Genomic DNA, 19,219 nt, shown 5'->3' with positions numbered 1-19,219 from the left:
AACTCTAAAGTAGAATAGTTTCATTTCCCATATTACAATTTGTTATCGAAAAATAATTCTTGTTCGAAATTGACTTTCAAATCTAATCAGATTCATCAATTTCTCACAATTAATTGAACTCTAATCATTTAATATTACAATGTGGATGCATGTGATGTGTTCAGATCTATTGGAAATCAGTTTTTCTCAGTAAAGTAAGAAATTTATCAGATAGTAGCAAGCTTTCAACAAATCAATGACAACATATAATAGTTTTATAAAGATTTGAAATTATCTGTTCACATTACAAGTTAATAATATTTGAAATAACTAACCTTTGAGGGTACAAAGATGGTTTCCTCATCCTCCTCCTCCAGAGAGCACTGCTTTCTCTTCCACTGTTTCTGCTGCTGTTGCTTCTTGGAGATCATGGTGAGCGGTACACACCTTGAGGCCCACCCTGGATGAGATGTGGTTGATGCTGGACTGTCCGGTACGATGATTTCCTCACTGCTCAAGTCCCTCTCCACAAAGATAACACGGCTCTTCAGTGGTGACTCGTTGCTGTCGGGTGCAGCAGCAGCAGCAGCAGTGGTTGTGGTGGTTGGGAGCTTCTTCTTCTGCTGTGTAGCTCGCACTGCCCAGTAAGATGGGAAGGAAGTGCTTTGTTGAGGAGGAGTGTCTGGTAGTATGTACTCCTGATGTGCAGATGATGATGAGTTCATGATGACGATATATGTAACTTGAACATAACTAGTGCTCAAATGAAGCTGCCAAATCCAATAAGTGCTACTCATATACTCATTCGTTCCTCTCCCTCTCTTTTAGGTTGAGTAAGAGATAGTGCATTTTCCCACTTATCACATCCTTGACATACAAAAGCATTCTGAGCCGTACAGCAAGCTGCATTCAGAGATGAAAAATATCAAATCTCTCACAGCTTGCCGAAACTCATCCTCTGTTAGATTCTGCTTGTAAGTATTGAATCAAAAATTGAAAAAATTACTGTTTTCTCACAATGCACTACTATAAAATTTCTCAGTTCCAGATATAATCTCGAATAACAATATTTTGAATGTGAGAACAATGTAATATCAAATCTCCTCATCGATTTTCAATTAGCGTCTCATAACTATTTAGAGATATTAAATTTCTTCATTAAGCTCTTTGATTTTACAGACTTTGGACGTACATTTTAAATGTATGAACAATATAATATCAAATCTCCTCATTGATTCTCAATTAACATCACATAACTATGTTGACTTGCTAAATTTCTTCTCGATATTATTGTGATTTTCATTATGTTCGTTGATTTCACAGAGTTCGAGTGTGAAGTACTGCATGATCACTCCAGTCTTTGAGGAGGAAGGACGTATGAAGAACTAGTCTGAGAGTTGGAGTGTAACCAGAGAGACAGTACAGTACATCACATCATTCATTGCATGTAAGTATGATACAATTTCACTTTATTTTTCTAATCATGATTTTTTCAGAACTTACTTCTTTCCTGATAAATTAATACTACAATGCACTCATCCCTAACAAATGAATAATATCTCAATTCTGATTGAGAATTACTTCTACAACAGAGTGCATATTGTACAATATCCAGCTTGTTTTCCCACAGCTGCTTCTTCAACATTCATCTTTTCTTTTTCATTATAGCTCATCTTTTCATATATACAAAACAGAACATGTTTCACTTTTTCATAAGGATTTTCAATAATATATTTGCAATTTACACATTGGAGATATGATTTCTTGTCTGAAAGATACCCATTTCTTGCGAAATAGTCTGCTCTATTTATGAATACCGAGAGCTTGAATGGTTCTGGACGATGGAAAGTTAAAACTTGTTCTTCATATTGTCATAGAATATTATCATCGAAATTCTCCTCTTCGCATGAAATATTATCTTGTTTGCGCCATCCACAATTTGGACTGCATTGCTCATGTTCCTTACTAGGATCGTCTGTTGACAACCAATTTTCTAAATATTGTAACATATTTGAAATTTGGGTAGATATAAAAATCACTAGCTGAAGTACTAATAGGTCTGAGTAAAGTAACTGGCTGATATTGCCAAAGAGATAACATAAAGATTAGATAGCATCAGCTTGTCCTGGCTAAACGGTACAATAGCCTAAAAGGAATTGAAATAATTTTTTGCTAATATATAATATTATATAAAATATTGAAGATTGAGGTTAGGCATAAACATTCAGTGATTGGCGACCTAACAATCGACCGAGCCATGCAACGTAGAATTTGACCAAACCCCTTGGCAGAGATCTATTGCAGCAAAACGGTATGCAATTTGAAAGAACAAAAGGTCACGTGGCTAACTATTATGATGCATGAAATAAATGGTAATATATAGAAAATTAACTAGCATGTAGAGGGCATACTTAAAAAACCTAATAAAAATAATTAAATGTATCCAGGAAATAGGAGGTTACCAAGCGCATAAATACTGAAACAATTTGCATGCACCAATCACATAATAGCAGTTAATAGGTGGCAATAGTATGCCAATTCAAAAATATTTATATATATTTCTATAAATGATTAGAATTTGTATAAAATTGTTATATAGTCTATGTTATGGATATGGCCCGAAGGCAAAGAAATTATTAAACATACAACATAAGTAATAATTTAATATTTTAGTACGGTCTATTTGAACCTCAAATGGCGGAGGACTAGGATATTCAAATTTTATGTAAATTTGAAAGTCGGAAGTAAGAATTGTAAAATTGAGAAAAGAGAACCATCACTCGTCTGCCAAATGCCACCATGAGAGGTCCCTTAATATTATAGAGCGTAATACCTTGCTATAACTTGTAAAAGCTAAAGTTAGTTTGAATTATTAAATTTCTTATGGGACTTTGTGATGCTCTTACAAAGCAGAAGTCATTTTCATTTCTAAATAATTTTTGTAACCCCTTGGAATAGACAATTCTGGCTACCATAGTCCAGGACCACCAGGAGTTGGATCGACATCAGCGGCTCATAAGAAGATTTCGACACGTGAGTGAGAAATATTGAATTAGTGATGGGCGCCCTAGTGCTTCGAATTTACCTAATAATCAAAGCTAGCTCGTCGAAAGGGTTTTCTTACAAATTAAGAATTTAATGAAAAATACTTGTGCAAGTAAATATAGTATTAAAGGTATTTTATTAGAGGAATAATGAAATTTTTGAACATTTCAGAAAATTCTAATAAATCAAAGAAGTATAAAATCTAGGCTATCAAAACATATTCATATGATCTTTAATTTTTGCAATATAATTTGCGATAGTTTGTTGTAGCTCTGATTCACTAGATGAATTGCTCTACTTATTCCATCAGGTGCCGAATCTTGCACCCTGAGATAAAATATATATTCATTACAAAGAAATCTACTAGATACTAGAGAATTTAATATATATATTTGGATCATTGGTTGCCAATTTATCAAGTTGATCTTGAGGAACCTATTTTTAATAGAATTGTCCAAGTCGACAAGTATTAGCAAGCTTATATCGCAGCTACATGCAAAAGGATGCATATGATTCAAAAATAAAGGCACATGGTAACGTTTCGTGCTATAAATTTAGAGTATAATGTTTAGCCTGTGATATTTTACTGATTTCAATTATTGTTCTATTTTTATATTATATATTTTCCATCGCTCTTTATATTTTTTGCCTTGATCTATTTTTGCAATATTTGTCAATATATGTATCAAATTGTTTATGGTGTGCAATTTATTTTAGTTCCTCAACACTATAGGATAAGTACCATATATATATATATAATATATATATAATATATAATATATATATAATATATATATATATTATTTTTCAATGAATTACAAGAATTATAGGGGAAGCTCATACCTGGGCCTATAAAGATTTTTATGAGACTGTATCCTATTAAAAAAACACGACCTAATTTTATAATTATATATCAAATATTTCATGCTCTACCGACTGATGCCAAGCAGGAGGCTAATCGTTATTTAAATATAAAGAATAACGTGACAATATGCTGAACAAAACACACATTGAACAACTTCAGGTGCTTGCACAAATTCAAAACCCTGTTTAGCCATATTTTGAGGTGACAACAAACTCGATTCTAATTTCCAATGATTATCAAATATTGATAACCTTGATCATTTGTACATGAAAATCTGATCCTGAGATAACATTTTTGCACTGTACTTGCAGCTTGTCAAATAACAACTGATTTTTAGATTAATGTTTACTTGTTTTTATATCTAATTCTATGTCATAGTAATATATTCTTTGTTTGTTTTCAGCACCCCGCTAGTAGCAGAGGTGGAGCACACCAGAGAACGCAGGGTCAGAGGCTTGAGTTCACGCACAATTCACCATCTCATTTCCTTCGAAAACGTAGCACCTGACATTGAAAATGTACTTGAAAACTCAAAAGCTCGTGTTTTTGAGATAATAAGAGAACATGCTGCACGTTTTGAAAGAAATATGGAATGGTTCTTAGTATTAAATATATTATTATATAAGATGGTAGTTTTAGAATCAGAGGAATCCAAAGCTGATGAAACAGCTTCCATTCCACATTGTGAATCTGCATAGCTACTCGGCCATGGGCTTGAACGTCTTGGAGAGCTATGACAAATTGAATGAACATTTTATGTTAGCGGTTAGGAAAATTTTAAGTTTGTTCAATAACTCTGTTCAATTTGGTGGTGGGTGGGTGTTGAAGAAGATTGACTCGCTTGATGTAAATGTGATTAGATATAATCCAATATACACAAGCAGTTATATTCAAACACCCCAGTTCATCAACAATAAGAAATGTATTATCAATGTCAAAAATCTTTCTGATAAAAAGTGTTTCCTGTGGAGTGTTCTAGCCTATTTTCACCAAAAACCAAATAATTCAAGATCAATGGTGAAACATTTAAGCAAATTTGCTCACAGGTTGAACACTCGCGGAGTTAATTTCTCAACCACTGATCACAACACGAAGAAATTTGAAATTCCTAATACAGACATCACAATTCATGTTATCGTGTATGACAACAAAAAGTTTTTTCCCTATCAAACAAGCATATTTTGTACGTGTGAATACCAAATTAATCTTTTAATGTTGAAAGGCAATGCAGGAATAAGACATTTTTGTTTAATTAACACCGCAAACGGGAAAAACGGATTATCGCATCTTCTTTCTCACCTTTTGAAAAATGCTCATCAAGTGGATGTTTGTAATTTCTGTTTTCACAGATTTACATCAGACAAAACAGTAAACCATGACGGGGAAGCAAATTTGATGAGACATCTAGAGCTTTGTTCAAAGTTCCAGTCTCAGAGAACTTTGAACCCAAAACGAGGTGAGACAATCAAATTAAAAACTTGGTTTGACTTTGAAGAAAAAGTAAACAATCTATGCGGATTTGGAAACATTTGTTGTGAATATGCATGCTAACGAATCTGATTGTGAGGATGTACCTATCACCAGAAGTTACACAAAGAAAACAGCTTGTCATATTCTGTGTGGGTATTGTTTCGTCGTAATTGATGTGAATGGAGATATTGCGTACGGCCCAGTACTCTATAAATCGAGTAATATCAATGAAAATATCATGGAGAAATTTCTCAAGGAAATAATCGAACTGGGTGATTAATTGAGTGCAGATATAAAATGCAAAATTGTGATGGAGCATTTAAGTGAGCATCAGCAACGCGAATTTCAAAACGCTGATGAGTGTGACCTTTGCGATAAAGTTTTCACTGAAACAGACACAAAGGTACACCATCATGCACATGAAAATGGAAAGTTTTTGTGTGCTGCTCATGTGTTGTGTAATTTAAATACTCAAACTGATGATACGATTAGCTGTTACTTCCATAATTTTAGCGGATTTGACAGCAATTTCATTTTAAAAGCTCTCCGAAAATATGAAAAAGAAATTGCCTGTATTGCCAATACATCAGAAAAATTTTTGACATTGACAGTTAGGAGAATTAAGTTTTTAGATTCATATAAATTTATGAATGAATCCTTGGAATTATTAGTGCGCAACTTGGTAGATGGTACAGATATGGAATCAAAGTTCAAACATCTGTTTCCAGTATTCAATGACTCCAATCTCAAACATAGGCAAATCTTGTTGAAAAAAAGGAGTATATCCCTATTCGTACATATCTTGCCCTGAAAAATTCACAGAGACTTCTCTCCCTCCGATAGAATGTTTTCATAACAATCTAAATGATACACCCCTTCCCCCCAAAGAATATGAGCACGCACAAAGAGTGTTCTCAACATTCAAGTTGAAATCTCTCAGCGAGTATCATGATCTCTATCTGTGCCTAGATGTCATGCTATCAGTTGAGGTTTTTGAAGAAATGAGGTCAATGCTTTTTAGTTCATACGGCCTCAATGTGACTCATTTTCTTTCGCTTGCTTATTACACTTGGAATTGTATATTAAAGTACACCTGGGTTGAACTCCAATTGATTAGTGATCCTGATATACATCTAATGTTTGAATTAGGAATGCGCGGTGGTGTTTCGTTTATTAGCAAGCGTTATTGCAAAGCCAATAACAAACACATCCCTGACACATACGACTCCACAAAACCAAGTAACTATTTGCTTTATATAGATTGTAATTCTTTGTATGCCCACTGTATGAATCAATTCTTACCATATGGGAATTTCAGATTCCTCTCAGAGGAAGAAATCCATGCTCTTGACTTTACAAATTTGGAGAGTGGATCAGAAACTGGTTATGTTATCGAATGTCATCTCAAGTACCTCCAGGAGTTACATGATATGCATGCTAATTTCCCTCTCACTCCACTCCATTAAATTCCTCCCAGCGAATTGTTCTCTGAGTACCAAACCAATGAGAATGGTCATACTCTGACTGAAAAACTCATCAACACACTTTTTGATCGAGAGGTACATTGTTCATTACATGAATTTAAAGCTGTACCTTCAACTCAGATTACAATTAACAAAAGTACATCACATCATTAGCTTTACCCAATCACCTTGGTTGAAGAACTAAATTGAGTTCAATATCTGTCATAGGCAAGCCGCAAAAAATAAATTTGAAGTCTCATTCTTCAAGCAGATGAGTAACCTAATTTACGGGAAGACATTACAGAATACTCATCATTGTAATGTTCAAATTATCACAGATGCCAAGTGTCTAGATAAATAAATTTCAAATCCCCTATATAAATGCTGGCAGATAATAAGTTCAGATGTAATTGCAGTTTTCTCGCGTAAGCTGGGACTGGAAATGAATAGTATATAATGACTTGTATAAGAAATGTTTGATTGAACAATGCCAACATATAGAAAAATGTAATATGTTGAGATCCTTCAATCATAACATACATCAAATTGAATGCGCAAAGGTTTGTTTAAGCCCATTTGATGACAAGCGCTTTATTGCAGAGAACGGAATCGATACATTACCATTCGGTCACTACAAAATAGCAAACTGATTACACAGATCAGTGTGTGTGTAACGAGGTAGTGACCAACACATTGAATTCTGTTTCAAGTGTGTCTTCACACAAAGAAGAAGAATGAGTAATATTAGAGCAAAATTAGCAGCAGAGCTTCACTCAGCTGCACGTGAAAATTACCCCACACGTAGATATGAGTTGAAGAATGAGAACGATTCATATCAATCAGATCTGATTGAGATGGGTAGCTTATCTAAATTCAATAAAGAATATCATTATATTTTAGTTGTTATTAATTGTTTTACTAAGTATTGCTTATTGTATACCTTTGAAGAATAAGACTGCACAAAGTGTTTATAATGCACTCAAACCCATTATTCGTAAGAATGAACATATGCATTTTTTCCAGACAGGTGGAGGGAAGAAGTATTTTAATAAGCATGTGAAAGATTTATTAGACGAGCTTAATATCAAGCATTATTCTGTTTTTACTAATAAGAAAGCTAGTATCGCTGAGAGATTTAATTGTACAATAAAATCAAAAATATATCGATCTTTAACTGAACGTGGGAGTAAAAACTGGGTTAATAGCTTACAAAATATTGTAGATGATTATAACAATACAGTACACAGTTCCATCAGAATGCATCCTGAAGATGTAACTAAAAAACATTGTAAACACGTTTGAGAATCACTAAACTCTGCATTTAATGGACAATTCAACTTAAAAGTATTGAAACCAAAATATAAGCTAGGTGATATTGTGAGAATTTATAAAAAAAAGAAAGATATTTGATAGAGAATATCCAATGAATTGGTCACCCGAGTATTTCCGAAAATTGTGAGCATACACCCCACAAGACCTATCACTTACTCATTAGAAGATCTTAGTGGTGAGATAATACAGGGTAGGTTTTATCAAGAAGAAATTAAAAAAACACATTTGAATGAATATGAGAGATGTTTATTTGATAGAAAAAATATTGAGGCAAGATAAAGATAAGTTGCTTTTGAAATGAATTGGATTTCCACAACCATCATTCATAAATCGAGAGAAATTATTAGAGTAAGATTGTAAATAATCAGAGTAAGATCATATGTTGTAAATAATGTACATGGTATAATTTTATTGATTCACATTTGTTGTATCATATGTTGTGAATAATTAGAGTAAGATCATATGATGTAAATAATGTACATTGTATAATTATCTATCCACATTTGTTGTATCATATGTTGTGAATAATTAGAGTAATAGTCCAGGCGCTGGCTTACATTGAGCATACATGAGAGAGGCAGAGAATTTGACTTCGGAGTATTGTTAGGGGGTGTTTAATGTATATGAAACTCGATGTTGTCACGTCCCAGGGTGGTCGACAGCTTGGGGGGGAGGGGGGTAAATTGTAAAAAACGCGCGTTTATAAAATCGCCTGTCCTGCAGTTACTATTCATAGTACAGCTTTTATTTTTTTCTCAATATTATGTACACATAACCGGCTTTCAATGTGGTCCTATACTTTTTTGCAATAAACCGCATAGTTTTACCGTAAAAAAATAAAATATATCGAAAAATGTATTTTTTTATTATGGACTTTTTGTTATTTCTTGAATATTCAAGTAATTAGCTGACTTAGAGGAAAAGGCTCCCAATAAAAGTTGTAGGCCATTCCTTGCTGAATCCAATGATATATATAGTTTGGAGGTTACGATCATAGATGTGGAGGTGGGAGGGGGATAAGTAGCACTGTTAGTTTCACTGCGGCGCGGTCCTCCCCCATGATTAATGTGCGTAATGGCCTGTCTATGGCATCGCCCCTACTAGTCTACGCATTCAAATTATGTATTTCAGGAACGCTATCTTTTTCGGTCGCTGAACACGATTTTTCAACTCTCAAGCCTTATTAATTGATAATTCTCATCATAATATACTAATTATGGTCAAAATTACAAACTTCATCTCATTCTGCAAGGAAACTAAGAAATGACTGTTTGAAATAAACGAAACTTGGGTTTCAAGAAATATATTAGGATAGAATAAAGTTAATATTTATATATGTTTATGTTCTATTGTTTTTATTTCAAATTAATTTATTGTGATGCGCTGCAGGCTAAATTATATTATTAATTGCACACTGGCCACGCTTACTTGATAGTGGTCAGTTAGTTTCCAAGAAATATTTGTGGAATTTCTTAGTTCTTCATGGTGGAAATGGAATTCATCATTCATTCATTATCATAATGATTATGTTCAGTATGAAAATGTTAATCTTTCATGAATCTTCAGTTTGTCGTGGACTTTTGAGAAATTATATCCAATATAATAATAGATATGTGTCAAATCAAAATGAAATGAAAATTTAAATATTCATTCATATATTATTTCTAACAGTATTATTATAATAATATTTCACTAACTTTTGATTGATTCATCCATTATGGTATTCCTGTTCAGACTGTTTTGAAATGGTAACACGTTATTCAGTATAAAAATTTGGGATTCGAATAGTTTTGGGCCATGCCTGCTATTCTTTCCCAAACATATTTATATGATTTGTAATTTTATCCACAAATGAATGAATGAATGTATGTATTCCTGCACGTAGCTAACGTATGGATAATTCCTTTATAGATTCTTGCATATCACATTAATAAATCTCTGCCACAGATTTAGAAATCAAGTCTCGATGGTTTGGAGAGCATATTATTGGAGTGATTCTTTTACTCTGCTGCTTCTAATATGTTCACTACCTTTGTTTGATTTTAGACCATAGACATGAAAAGCTATGTCCACCTGTATCACTCCATCTTTATTGAGAATTTTCATAACTCTTCTCATCACAAAGTTTCCATAATCTTGCAGCGTATTGAAGTTTTGAAAAGTGAAGTAGGAGTTGAATTCAGGAGAGCCGTGTCATCATTATGTGAATTTGTCAACGATATTTAGGGATTTAGTCAAATCCACAACTAGTTTCACTTACAATTTCATAGGCCAAGTGAGATTAGGAGTTTTTTTTCAAAAATCCATCAGATGTTGACAGAGATTGCGGCTATTGTAGAAATGCATGCTGCACTAAGACTTCAATGCTGAATTATCTTTAAACATCTATCTAGTAAAAATACAGAGATCAGATCTTTCTGTTCTAGAATTAACTAAGACTAGGATTTTTGTTTGATTGCATCGTGGAGAATGAAAGAACTCTGTTTATTTTTATAGGTGAGAATACACTTTTACAATTTGCCACAACTATGTTCAGATAAAAATCGTTGGAAACCGAATAACTATTTCTTTCTATACATTCAAAAGAGAATCACACACTTCTTCACTTGCTTCCAAACCATTGATAACATTATGCAGATTCTGTTGTCCATCAGAGTCTTGAAGAAAAATGTTAAGTTCTCTTGAGAAGATTATGCTTCTGGAAATCATTCTCATCTCTCATTATTCTTGTTTTACTTCATTAGATGACTTTCTTCACAGTCTCCAGTGATATCCATAATGATGTCAACATACTTGAACAGAATATCTTTGATGGAAGATTTATTTATGTAGTAGCAGACATTTTAGGAAAGCCTTTGAAGAACTAGCTATTCCAATCACTCAGTTTTGGATGATCTAATGAGCATCAATGCTCTAAAGAGTCTAAAGCATGATCGGTTGTCACATTTATTAAATTTTCAAGGTTTCATTTGACAGAGAGTCAATGTATTGACTGTATAGAGTTAATGTTTCCTAATTGGAAATTATTTTTCACTTCTATGGGTATTTTTTATATTTTCTAGATATGACACAGACTTTATAACATAGTTTGTGTGATTGAATGAAAAAATTATGGGATCTTTTCTCGAACAGTTTCTATGTGCAATACCAGAGTCCATCCTTATGAGCATGAATACAATTTAAGATAATTTAAACTATGTTACAATAATCAGTCATGAATATTTCAAGTAGTCATTGATTTTGATTCTAAAAAAAAACTCTACAAATAGCTCCTGACTTCTTTCAAATATACTTTGACAATTTCTCATATTTGAACCGTTCATGAGTCCTTGTAGTTGTTTCATTGAATTGATTGCTTGCTCTCACACCTTAATTATACTGATCTCCCCTCAATAGATTTCCAACAGTATTCTCTCCAAATATTTCAAATTCAACAAAGATATCTCTCATTCCACTTTCATTCAAGTACCACCCCAAGACAATCAGTCAAACTCAGCCAGATGAGTAGATATAAGTTACAGAAATCAGTTGATAAAGCTGCGTTTACACCAAAGTTATTAACAGAATGTTAATAACTTAATATTTATAGATTCTATTAGATTGAACGGAACTTGGCAAACACATATGTCTATCATATGTATGATAAGTTATGTTCAATCTAATAGAATCTATAAAGATTGAGTTATATTAACATCTCCTTAATAACTTTGGTGTAAACTCAGCTTTAGAGTTGTATTTCCTTTGTAATCAAATATTTAGTCATATTACATGGGAGTATTTGGTATTATTCGTGTTTCAACTGTAAATTTATATTAAGGAAATATTTTACTCCTGTTACACGGTGCTCTATATGGGGTAGCCTATAATATTTGTTTAACTTATTCCATTACTTGACTTTCGCAATTCCAAAGTGATCATTGAACCAAATCAAATAATTATTCTCTCTTAATGGAATATCAGTTTTTTATCGATTGAGAAACACATATAGGATTCCTAACAGGATGGTTTATCATTACAATGTAATCATAAATAATGATAATGAGATGAAGTTTGTAATTTTGACCATAATTAGTATATTATGATGAGAATTATCAATTATTAAGGCTTGAGAGTTGAAAAATCGTGTTCAGCGACCAAAAATACATAAGATAGCGTTCCTGAAATACATAATTTGAATGCGTAGACTAGTAGGAGCGATGCCATAGACAGGCCATTACGCACATTAATCATGGGGGAGGACCACACCGCATTGTAACAGTGCTACTTATCCCCCTCCCACCTCCGCATCTATGATCGTAACCCCCAAACTATATATATCATTGGATTCAGCAAGGAATGGCCTACAACGTTTATTAGGAGCCTTTTCCTCTAAGTCGGCTAATTACTTCAATATTCGAGAAATAACAAAAAGTCCATAATAAAAAAATACATTTTTCGAGATATTTTATTTTTTTACGGAAAAACCATGCGGTTTATCGCAAAAAAGTATAGGACCACATTGAAAGCCAGTTATGTGTACATAATATTGAGAAAAAAATAAAAGCTGTACTATGAATAGTAACTGCAGGACAGGCGATTTTATAAACGCGCGTTTTTTACAATTTACCCCCCTCCACCCCAAGCTGTCGACCACCCTGGGACGTGACGACATCGAGTTTCATATACACTAAACACCCCCTAACAATAATCCGAAGTCAAATTCTCTGCCTCTCTCATGTATGCTCAATGTAAGCCAGCGCCTAGACTATAAGATCATATGATGTAAATAATGTACATTGTATAATTATCTATCCATATCTGTTGTGAATAACCATTGTAATATTGTTCACATTGTGTGTTTTTTAAATAGAAACAACTTGAATTGAATGTTTGCTCTTTCATTTCTCATTTTGTCATAGAGAAGTGTGAAGTAGTAGTATGTGGTACGTGTCTAGATGTTGAATGGCTGAGTACATGTATGTGTGTCACCTAGAAACGCTACATTAGTGAGTGAACCAGACACATGAAACAGTTCGTTCTGTTTGTATATCTCACTTTCTTAACATAAACAAACTCGTCATTGTAAATTTTGATAAGATAATTACACAACAGGAAAAGCCTGTATGGTGTAAGAATGGGGCATTGATCCCACATAACACTAGAATTCTCATCGTGGGCCCATCTGCATGCAGTGAAACGAATTAATTGTTCAACTCGATTTTTTCCAAAAATGGATTGAGATTTAAACATATTTATTTGAATACTAAAAGTCAATATCAAGATAAGTACTTGTTTTTAAGAAGAGTCCTTTCAGAAATGAAAGGTATTGAATTTCATGTGAATGATATTCCTGATAACATTCCACACCCAAACAGTATACCAAAATATTCTCTAGTTATATTTGACGATTTACAACTTAGTCACACACCTCAAATAAGGGATTATTCTACCATGGGTAGACATTGTAATATTGATACAGCATATTTAATTCAAAGTTATGGTGCAACACAAAAACATTTCCTCAGAGATAATGCAAATATGATTGTTATATTCGAAATTGATCAATTATCACTCAAATTAATACATAGAGACTATGTGGGTGAAGATATTTGCTTCAGAGATTTCAGTAAATTGTGTGGAATTCTAAGAAGCATAGTTTTCTCACTATTATGACTGAATGTATAGCTAATAGTGGAAAATATAGGCAGGGTCTGGATAACTTCATTGACATTCAGTAGAGAGTGAGTAGCAGTGGGAGAATGAGGATGCCTCATAGAAGACAAAACGCTAGCATTGCTCTAATCAATAAGATCAAGAAATTGAGGGAAGTTATTAGAGACAAACATAGAAGCATTGTACATTTTGAAAAGCAATCTGACAATTACAGAGAAAAACTTTTTGAACCAATTATCACACCTCTAATTGAAATGGGGAAAAATAAATCTCCTCACCAATCCGATCAGAGTTTTATACCAAGAAAGGAGGAACAAGAAGAAGAAGAAGTATGGATCTAGGAGAAAAACATGATGATATCAGTGAAACAATAGAAGTTGAATCACCATCAGTGGCTGAAAAAGATCTAAGCATGAACGATTCAAGTATATTCAATTCAACTAGGCTTGAGAGTGATACAAGCAGCAAAATAAAGAGGATGAAGAATCGAGTGCTCGCACAATATTTGTATACATTTCATAGTAAAAAATTGGATATCTCGATTCCTTATGGAATTTCCTATGATTCTGACCGAAAATTATATTTTATTGGTGAGTTGGTTGTTAGCTTTGATAACTACTTCTTTTATATTGATAACAAAAAAATCCGGATTACACATGGTCTATTTGAACTGTTATTTGCCCAAAGACCAAATTCATATCTCTTTGATGAAAAAGATCTTAATAAATACAAGAAGATTTTATCAATAACAAAAGTTAATTTGGATAGACGAGGATATGTGAAACGTAACAGTGGTGTAAAGTCTCGCTTTATTCAAATGCTGTTCCCTGTTGAAAAAGTGAGTAAGAGAGGTTCAGGGTTATCGAAATTTGCGAAAAATACTTCCAGCAATAGAATTTACCAATATATGACAACTATGATAAATTGGTTCAGAGACTTCATTTATTAAAATCATCAAAACTTGCTGGACACTCAGGTCATGATGATGAGATTGCATCAACTACGTGAAGGTAAAATCATTGTTTAGTTGCAGAATGAGCGTGCACAGATTTGGAGGTAAAAGCAAGAGGGTCACTGCGAAGAAAGAGATTGTATGGGATGAAATAGATCTTGACAGTTTTAGTGAGAGAATAATCCAGGCAATTAATCAACAAGGTGTTAGTGAATCTCCACGTTCGTATTTAGATTCACAATTATTCAATATAGTTAAGAATATTGGATTGAACGAGATTGAAATAGAACACATCTTCAGTACATTACAACAGTTATCTGACAATATCAATAGAGGAGTTAAAGAGGAATCTATCAATTTGGAGAATTCTCTACATGATTTCAAATCAACAACAGAGATATCCAGATCGCACTTGAATACGATCAACGATAATAAAGTTGACAAGAATTTTTTGGATGAGAAATTGAAAGTTATCTCAGACAAGATTGAAAATTTGCAAGTATTGGATAGAATCTATCTAAATACCAGATTGAAACAGCTTAGCACAGAACTTTTTACCAGAGTAAATGGAACTCATTCATTATCGGTTGATAAGGAATATTTGGATAAAACTGTGCAGGCATTGGAAAACATTGTTATAACAGAACAAGAGTTTGAAGATCGATTATCCGCAATGACTAATACAATAAAGATGAATCTTTTGGAGGGGATTGAACAATTTGTTTCAAAAAACAATTAAAATACATTGCTATCTACATTTAGCAAGACTTATGTATAGAAAAATGATCTGAGTAGTGGAATGCAAGCATTTAAGAAGGATGAATTACAAGCTACAGTCAAATCAATTTGTGAGGAAATAGCATCTTCAATTGAAAATACTGAGAATGATGAAGTGACAAGATTACAATGTTCACCTGCATTCATCAATTATCTCACTTTATTTGTACATAGAATAGCCTACCAAATAGTTCGGAACTATGAGAAAGTTAGTTTTCATATGAATTGTTTGAGGCAAAACAGCATAATTTGACAGAAGATCAAGTAGGTGATTTGATCACTGATAAAATGGGACTTAGTATCTATGCGAATGTTCTAAAACCCTCAAGTGAGAATCACATCAATCTTCAACTGATTTCACTATGCAAATTGCTTGGGAGAAATTGCATGAGAAATAGATAGCTACATTCTATCTCAACATGAGAGAGTGTTCTCTACTTCACAACCATTCTTTCCAAGGTGAAACAAGATTATGCACAAAACGTGCTAATGATCGACTTTGAGATGAACCAGAGCAGAGATGCATTCGTCCTTGTAAGCTCTGTGAAGTGAAATTGCAAACGTGCTAATAACCGAGTATCGAATTAGACCAGAACCACATTCGTCCTTGTAAGGTCTCTGAACTGAAATTTTGAAACATGTAGATGTTCAAGCTAAAGGAGAATTGGTGCGTAGTGATAACGTCCAAGGTTGTCTCACAGGAAGCATGTATATGATTGTAATTAGTATATCCTTATCTATTATAAACGTTGCTACATTGTGCTGTGAGATGAGTGAAAACTGCAACAAAGAAATGACACACTTTGATATGTCAATTTTTAATTAACTTTTATTGGAGATATATCCCATTAAAGCATTTCATAATGTTTTTCAGTTTGATTGGTTCTATGTTAAGAATGTAACATTTGGTGAGGATGATTTAATTTATATCAATATAGATTTAGAAGACAACTTTGAATTCACTATTATTCTTCCAAAAGAATATTCAACTGTGCTGAATACACACAACATAAAGAGTTTTAAAAGCAGAAGATGGGATTTGAATGTTACTGCTGGACTTGTATTCTTGAAAGAATGGTAAAATCTCCTCCTACTTGTCAAGTACATCTAGAATTTATGACAGTAAGAAGTTCGTTTCACTTAAATCTGGCAGAAGTTCGTTTCACTAGAATCTGACACTAGATTGCCTCTCTCTCACATCTCTTTACATAAATGTAATTGGGCATGACTATCTATAATTGAAATAGAGCATAATATATATATATATAATATATATATATATATATAGAGAGAGAGAGAGAGAGAGAGAGAGGGTGTGAGAGGGAGAGAGCATCATTGTTTTTATCTTCTTCTCCTTCTTCTTCTTCTCCTGAAATAGAGAGTGAGCGGGGGAGGTGGGGGGTATATGGGATGGGTGCAAGGGAGGGGGGAGGGGGGGAGTAGTAATAAAAAAGTGATGCAAAACATACAAATTCATTCTACTTCTACCCTCTCATTTTTCACTTCTTTCTCACTTCTCTCAATGGAAGAATATCAATTCATCTTGTTTTTTCTGATTTGATCTTACTATATGTACATTGTTTGTAGTGAAGTTTTTAAAGGATCAGTCATAAGAAAAAACCATGAAAATTTAGAAGCTGCACAGTTACTCCACTAATTTATACAATTTTCTGCACCAGCAAAATTAAGAAACTGAGCTTCAGAGTTGAAGCCAAAATAAGATGCAGTAAAGTTTAACATACTACTTGTTGTAGAATGTAGCATTTAAAAGGGTCCGTATCACAGAGACAAGTAGTGTTTTTGAACGATATTAGTGTCACAGAGACAAGTTTCATAGGGACAAGTATTTTTATAAATGGCAGTCTCACAGGAACAAGTTCCCACAGAGACAAGGTGAGTCTCACAGAGACAAGGTGAGTCTCACAGAGACAAGGTCAGTCTCACAGAGACAAGGTAAGTCTCACTGGAACAAGTAGTGTCAGTGGAACCAGAAGAGGGGTAGAGTCCCATCCGAACAAGTGGAGTGTCACAGAGACAAGGTCAGTCTCACAGGAACAAGGATGGTGTGGTGTGTTGCCTACACATGAAGATGAAGGCATTCCATTTGTTCTAATAAATTGGATGTCATCTGTTTTCAATATATATGTACATATATATCATGGTGACATGAATAGAATAGAATTACTGCCTTTATTTCTCTTAGAGAGCGAAGTTAGGGCGCAGTTGACCCTCTTTTACACTCAACTCTTTTTCAAGTATCATAACAATACAAAAAAATAATACAAATAATATGATTAAAGACAAACAATAGTTAAGTTATCTACTTATTTAAAATAATAACATATTTTAAATTATTGAGAAGAAAGAGAGAAAGATGACATTGAAAATAATACATTACAATGCTGAATAATAGTATTTTCTGATACTTCATCACTTTAGTAAAAAATAAGACACTACAGATAATACAATACAGTAGGCCTACATAGCAACTGAAGTGTTCGCTATACTATGTAAATCTCAAAGTGGATAAGTAAATTACATTATGATTCATTTGAATAGTAGAATAGAATCTTTCTTCAATCAACAATCAACGTGACAAAAACGCTCCTTCAATCCACGTGACATACATATATAAATATATAATTCACATATGTAAATTTAATAATCATTTCACACACATTATTTAATAATGTGGTGACATCATTTGATGCCAGCTTTAAACGTTTCTCCTGTTGAGAAAAAATGATGAATTTAGTAGACTTTATAGTAGATCCTAGACATTCAGATTCAAATCTACATAACAATTGATTCCCCTTCTCATCCAGGATATTTGTGGTTTCTTAAAATTTTGATTTATTGACCGAGCGAAGTGAGTTCTAAGATTCAAATCGACGGCTTTGCATTTCTCTTCATGTTCATATGTTCCACACTTGCGGTGAAATGCAGCAATAGATTACCATGAAATTTGACAGATATATTTCTTATTGAATTGTGCCTCGATGTATATACAAGGTTTTTTTTTGGAGATTTTGCATTTTAAGGTTAATACAATAGGTAAAGTCTCCTTTGAATGCCAATATCACAGTAAAAATCAGAATAGAATCATTCATCATAAATCAGCTGTCGAGTGGATTTTTAATTGCATGCAATAAGGGTTAACCTTCTAGTCCTGACCCTATTTTTTCCTGACATTAGTCGTGACCCTGGGTCCCAGAGACCTGCTTCTTTCATATTGAATATCTCAATATATTTCAAGATATGATGTTATTTCATGATTCTAATATGTCCAAGGGTTATTGATGAACACAACGAACACTAATGTGAAGCAGAAATTGATCTTTATTATAATTTTAAAAATAAATTTATAAAACCTTGCAGTTTTAGGGTGGTGGAAAAGTCATAAAAGAGCTTCTCAGTATCCATACTTCGTATCTACTTATGAACTTGGAGTCATTGGACAAAAAACAAAGATTATAATCTTTAACCATAAATATGGTTTCTCAGTATTAAGTGCCTCACCTTGTGTCGGCATATGTTATAGCCTATATTGCTCCGTGGAGGGGCATGAATGTGCATTGAAAGAGAAACAATAACTAGAATACTTGGTTAAAAAGAGATAAATAAACAGTTGTAAAATTTGAGGTTATAACTCGGTTATTTGTAGTTGTAGGTTAGGTTGACTAA

The 19,219-nt window shown here is 33.2% G+C and overlaps 1 protein-coding gene across 1 annotated transcript in view; it reads left to right on the top strand.

Annotated features, from left to right (window-relative positions):
- Positions 1-705: 705 nt before the first annotated feature.
- LOC120352966 overlaps positions 706-19,219 on the top strand; it is a 50,491-nt gene continuing 31,977 nt past the window's right edge. The window contains exons 1-3 of the mRNA XM_039435327.1: positions 706-717; positions 4,293-4,335; positions 6,509-6,598. Coding sequence (XP_039291261.1) covers positions 706-717; positions 4,293-4,335; positions 6,509-6,598 — 145 coding nt within the window. The remainder of the gene's footprint in view (positions 718-4,292; positions 4,336-6,508; positions 6,599-19,219) is intronic.

Source organism: Nilaparvata lugens, chromosome 9 (genome assembly GCF_014356525.2).
Source record: "Nilaparvata lugens isolate BPH chromosome 9, ASM1435652v1, whole genome shotgun sequence".
Taxonomy (NCBI): Eukaryota; Metazoa; Arthropoda; class Insecta; order Hemiptera; family Delphacidae; genus Nilaparvata; species Nilaparvata lugens.
The sequence above is the reverse complement of the archived record's forward strand: the minus strand, read 5'-3'. Positions and strand labels throughout refer to the sequence as shown.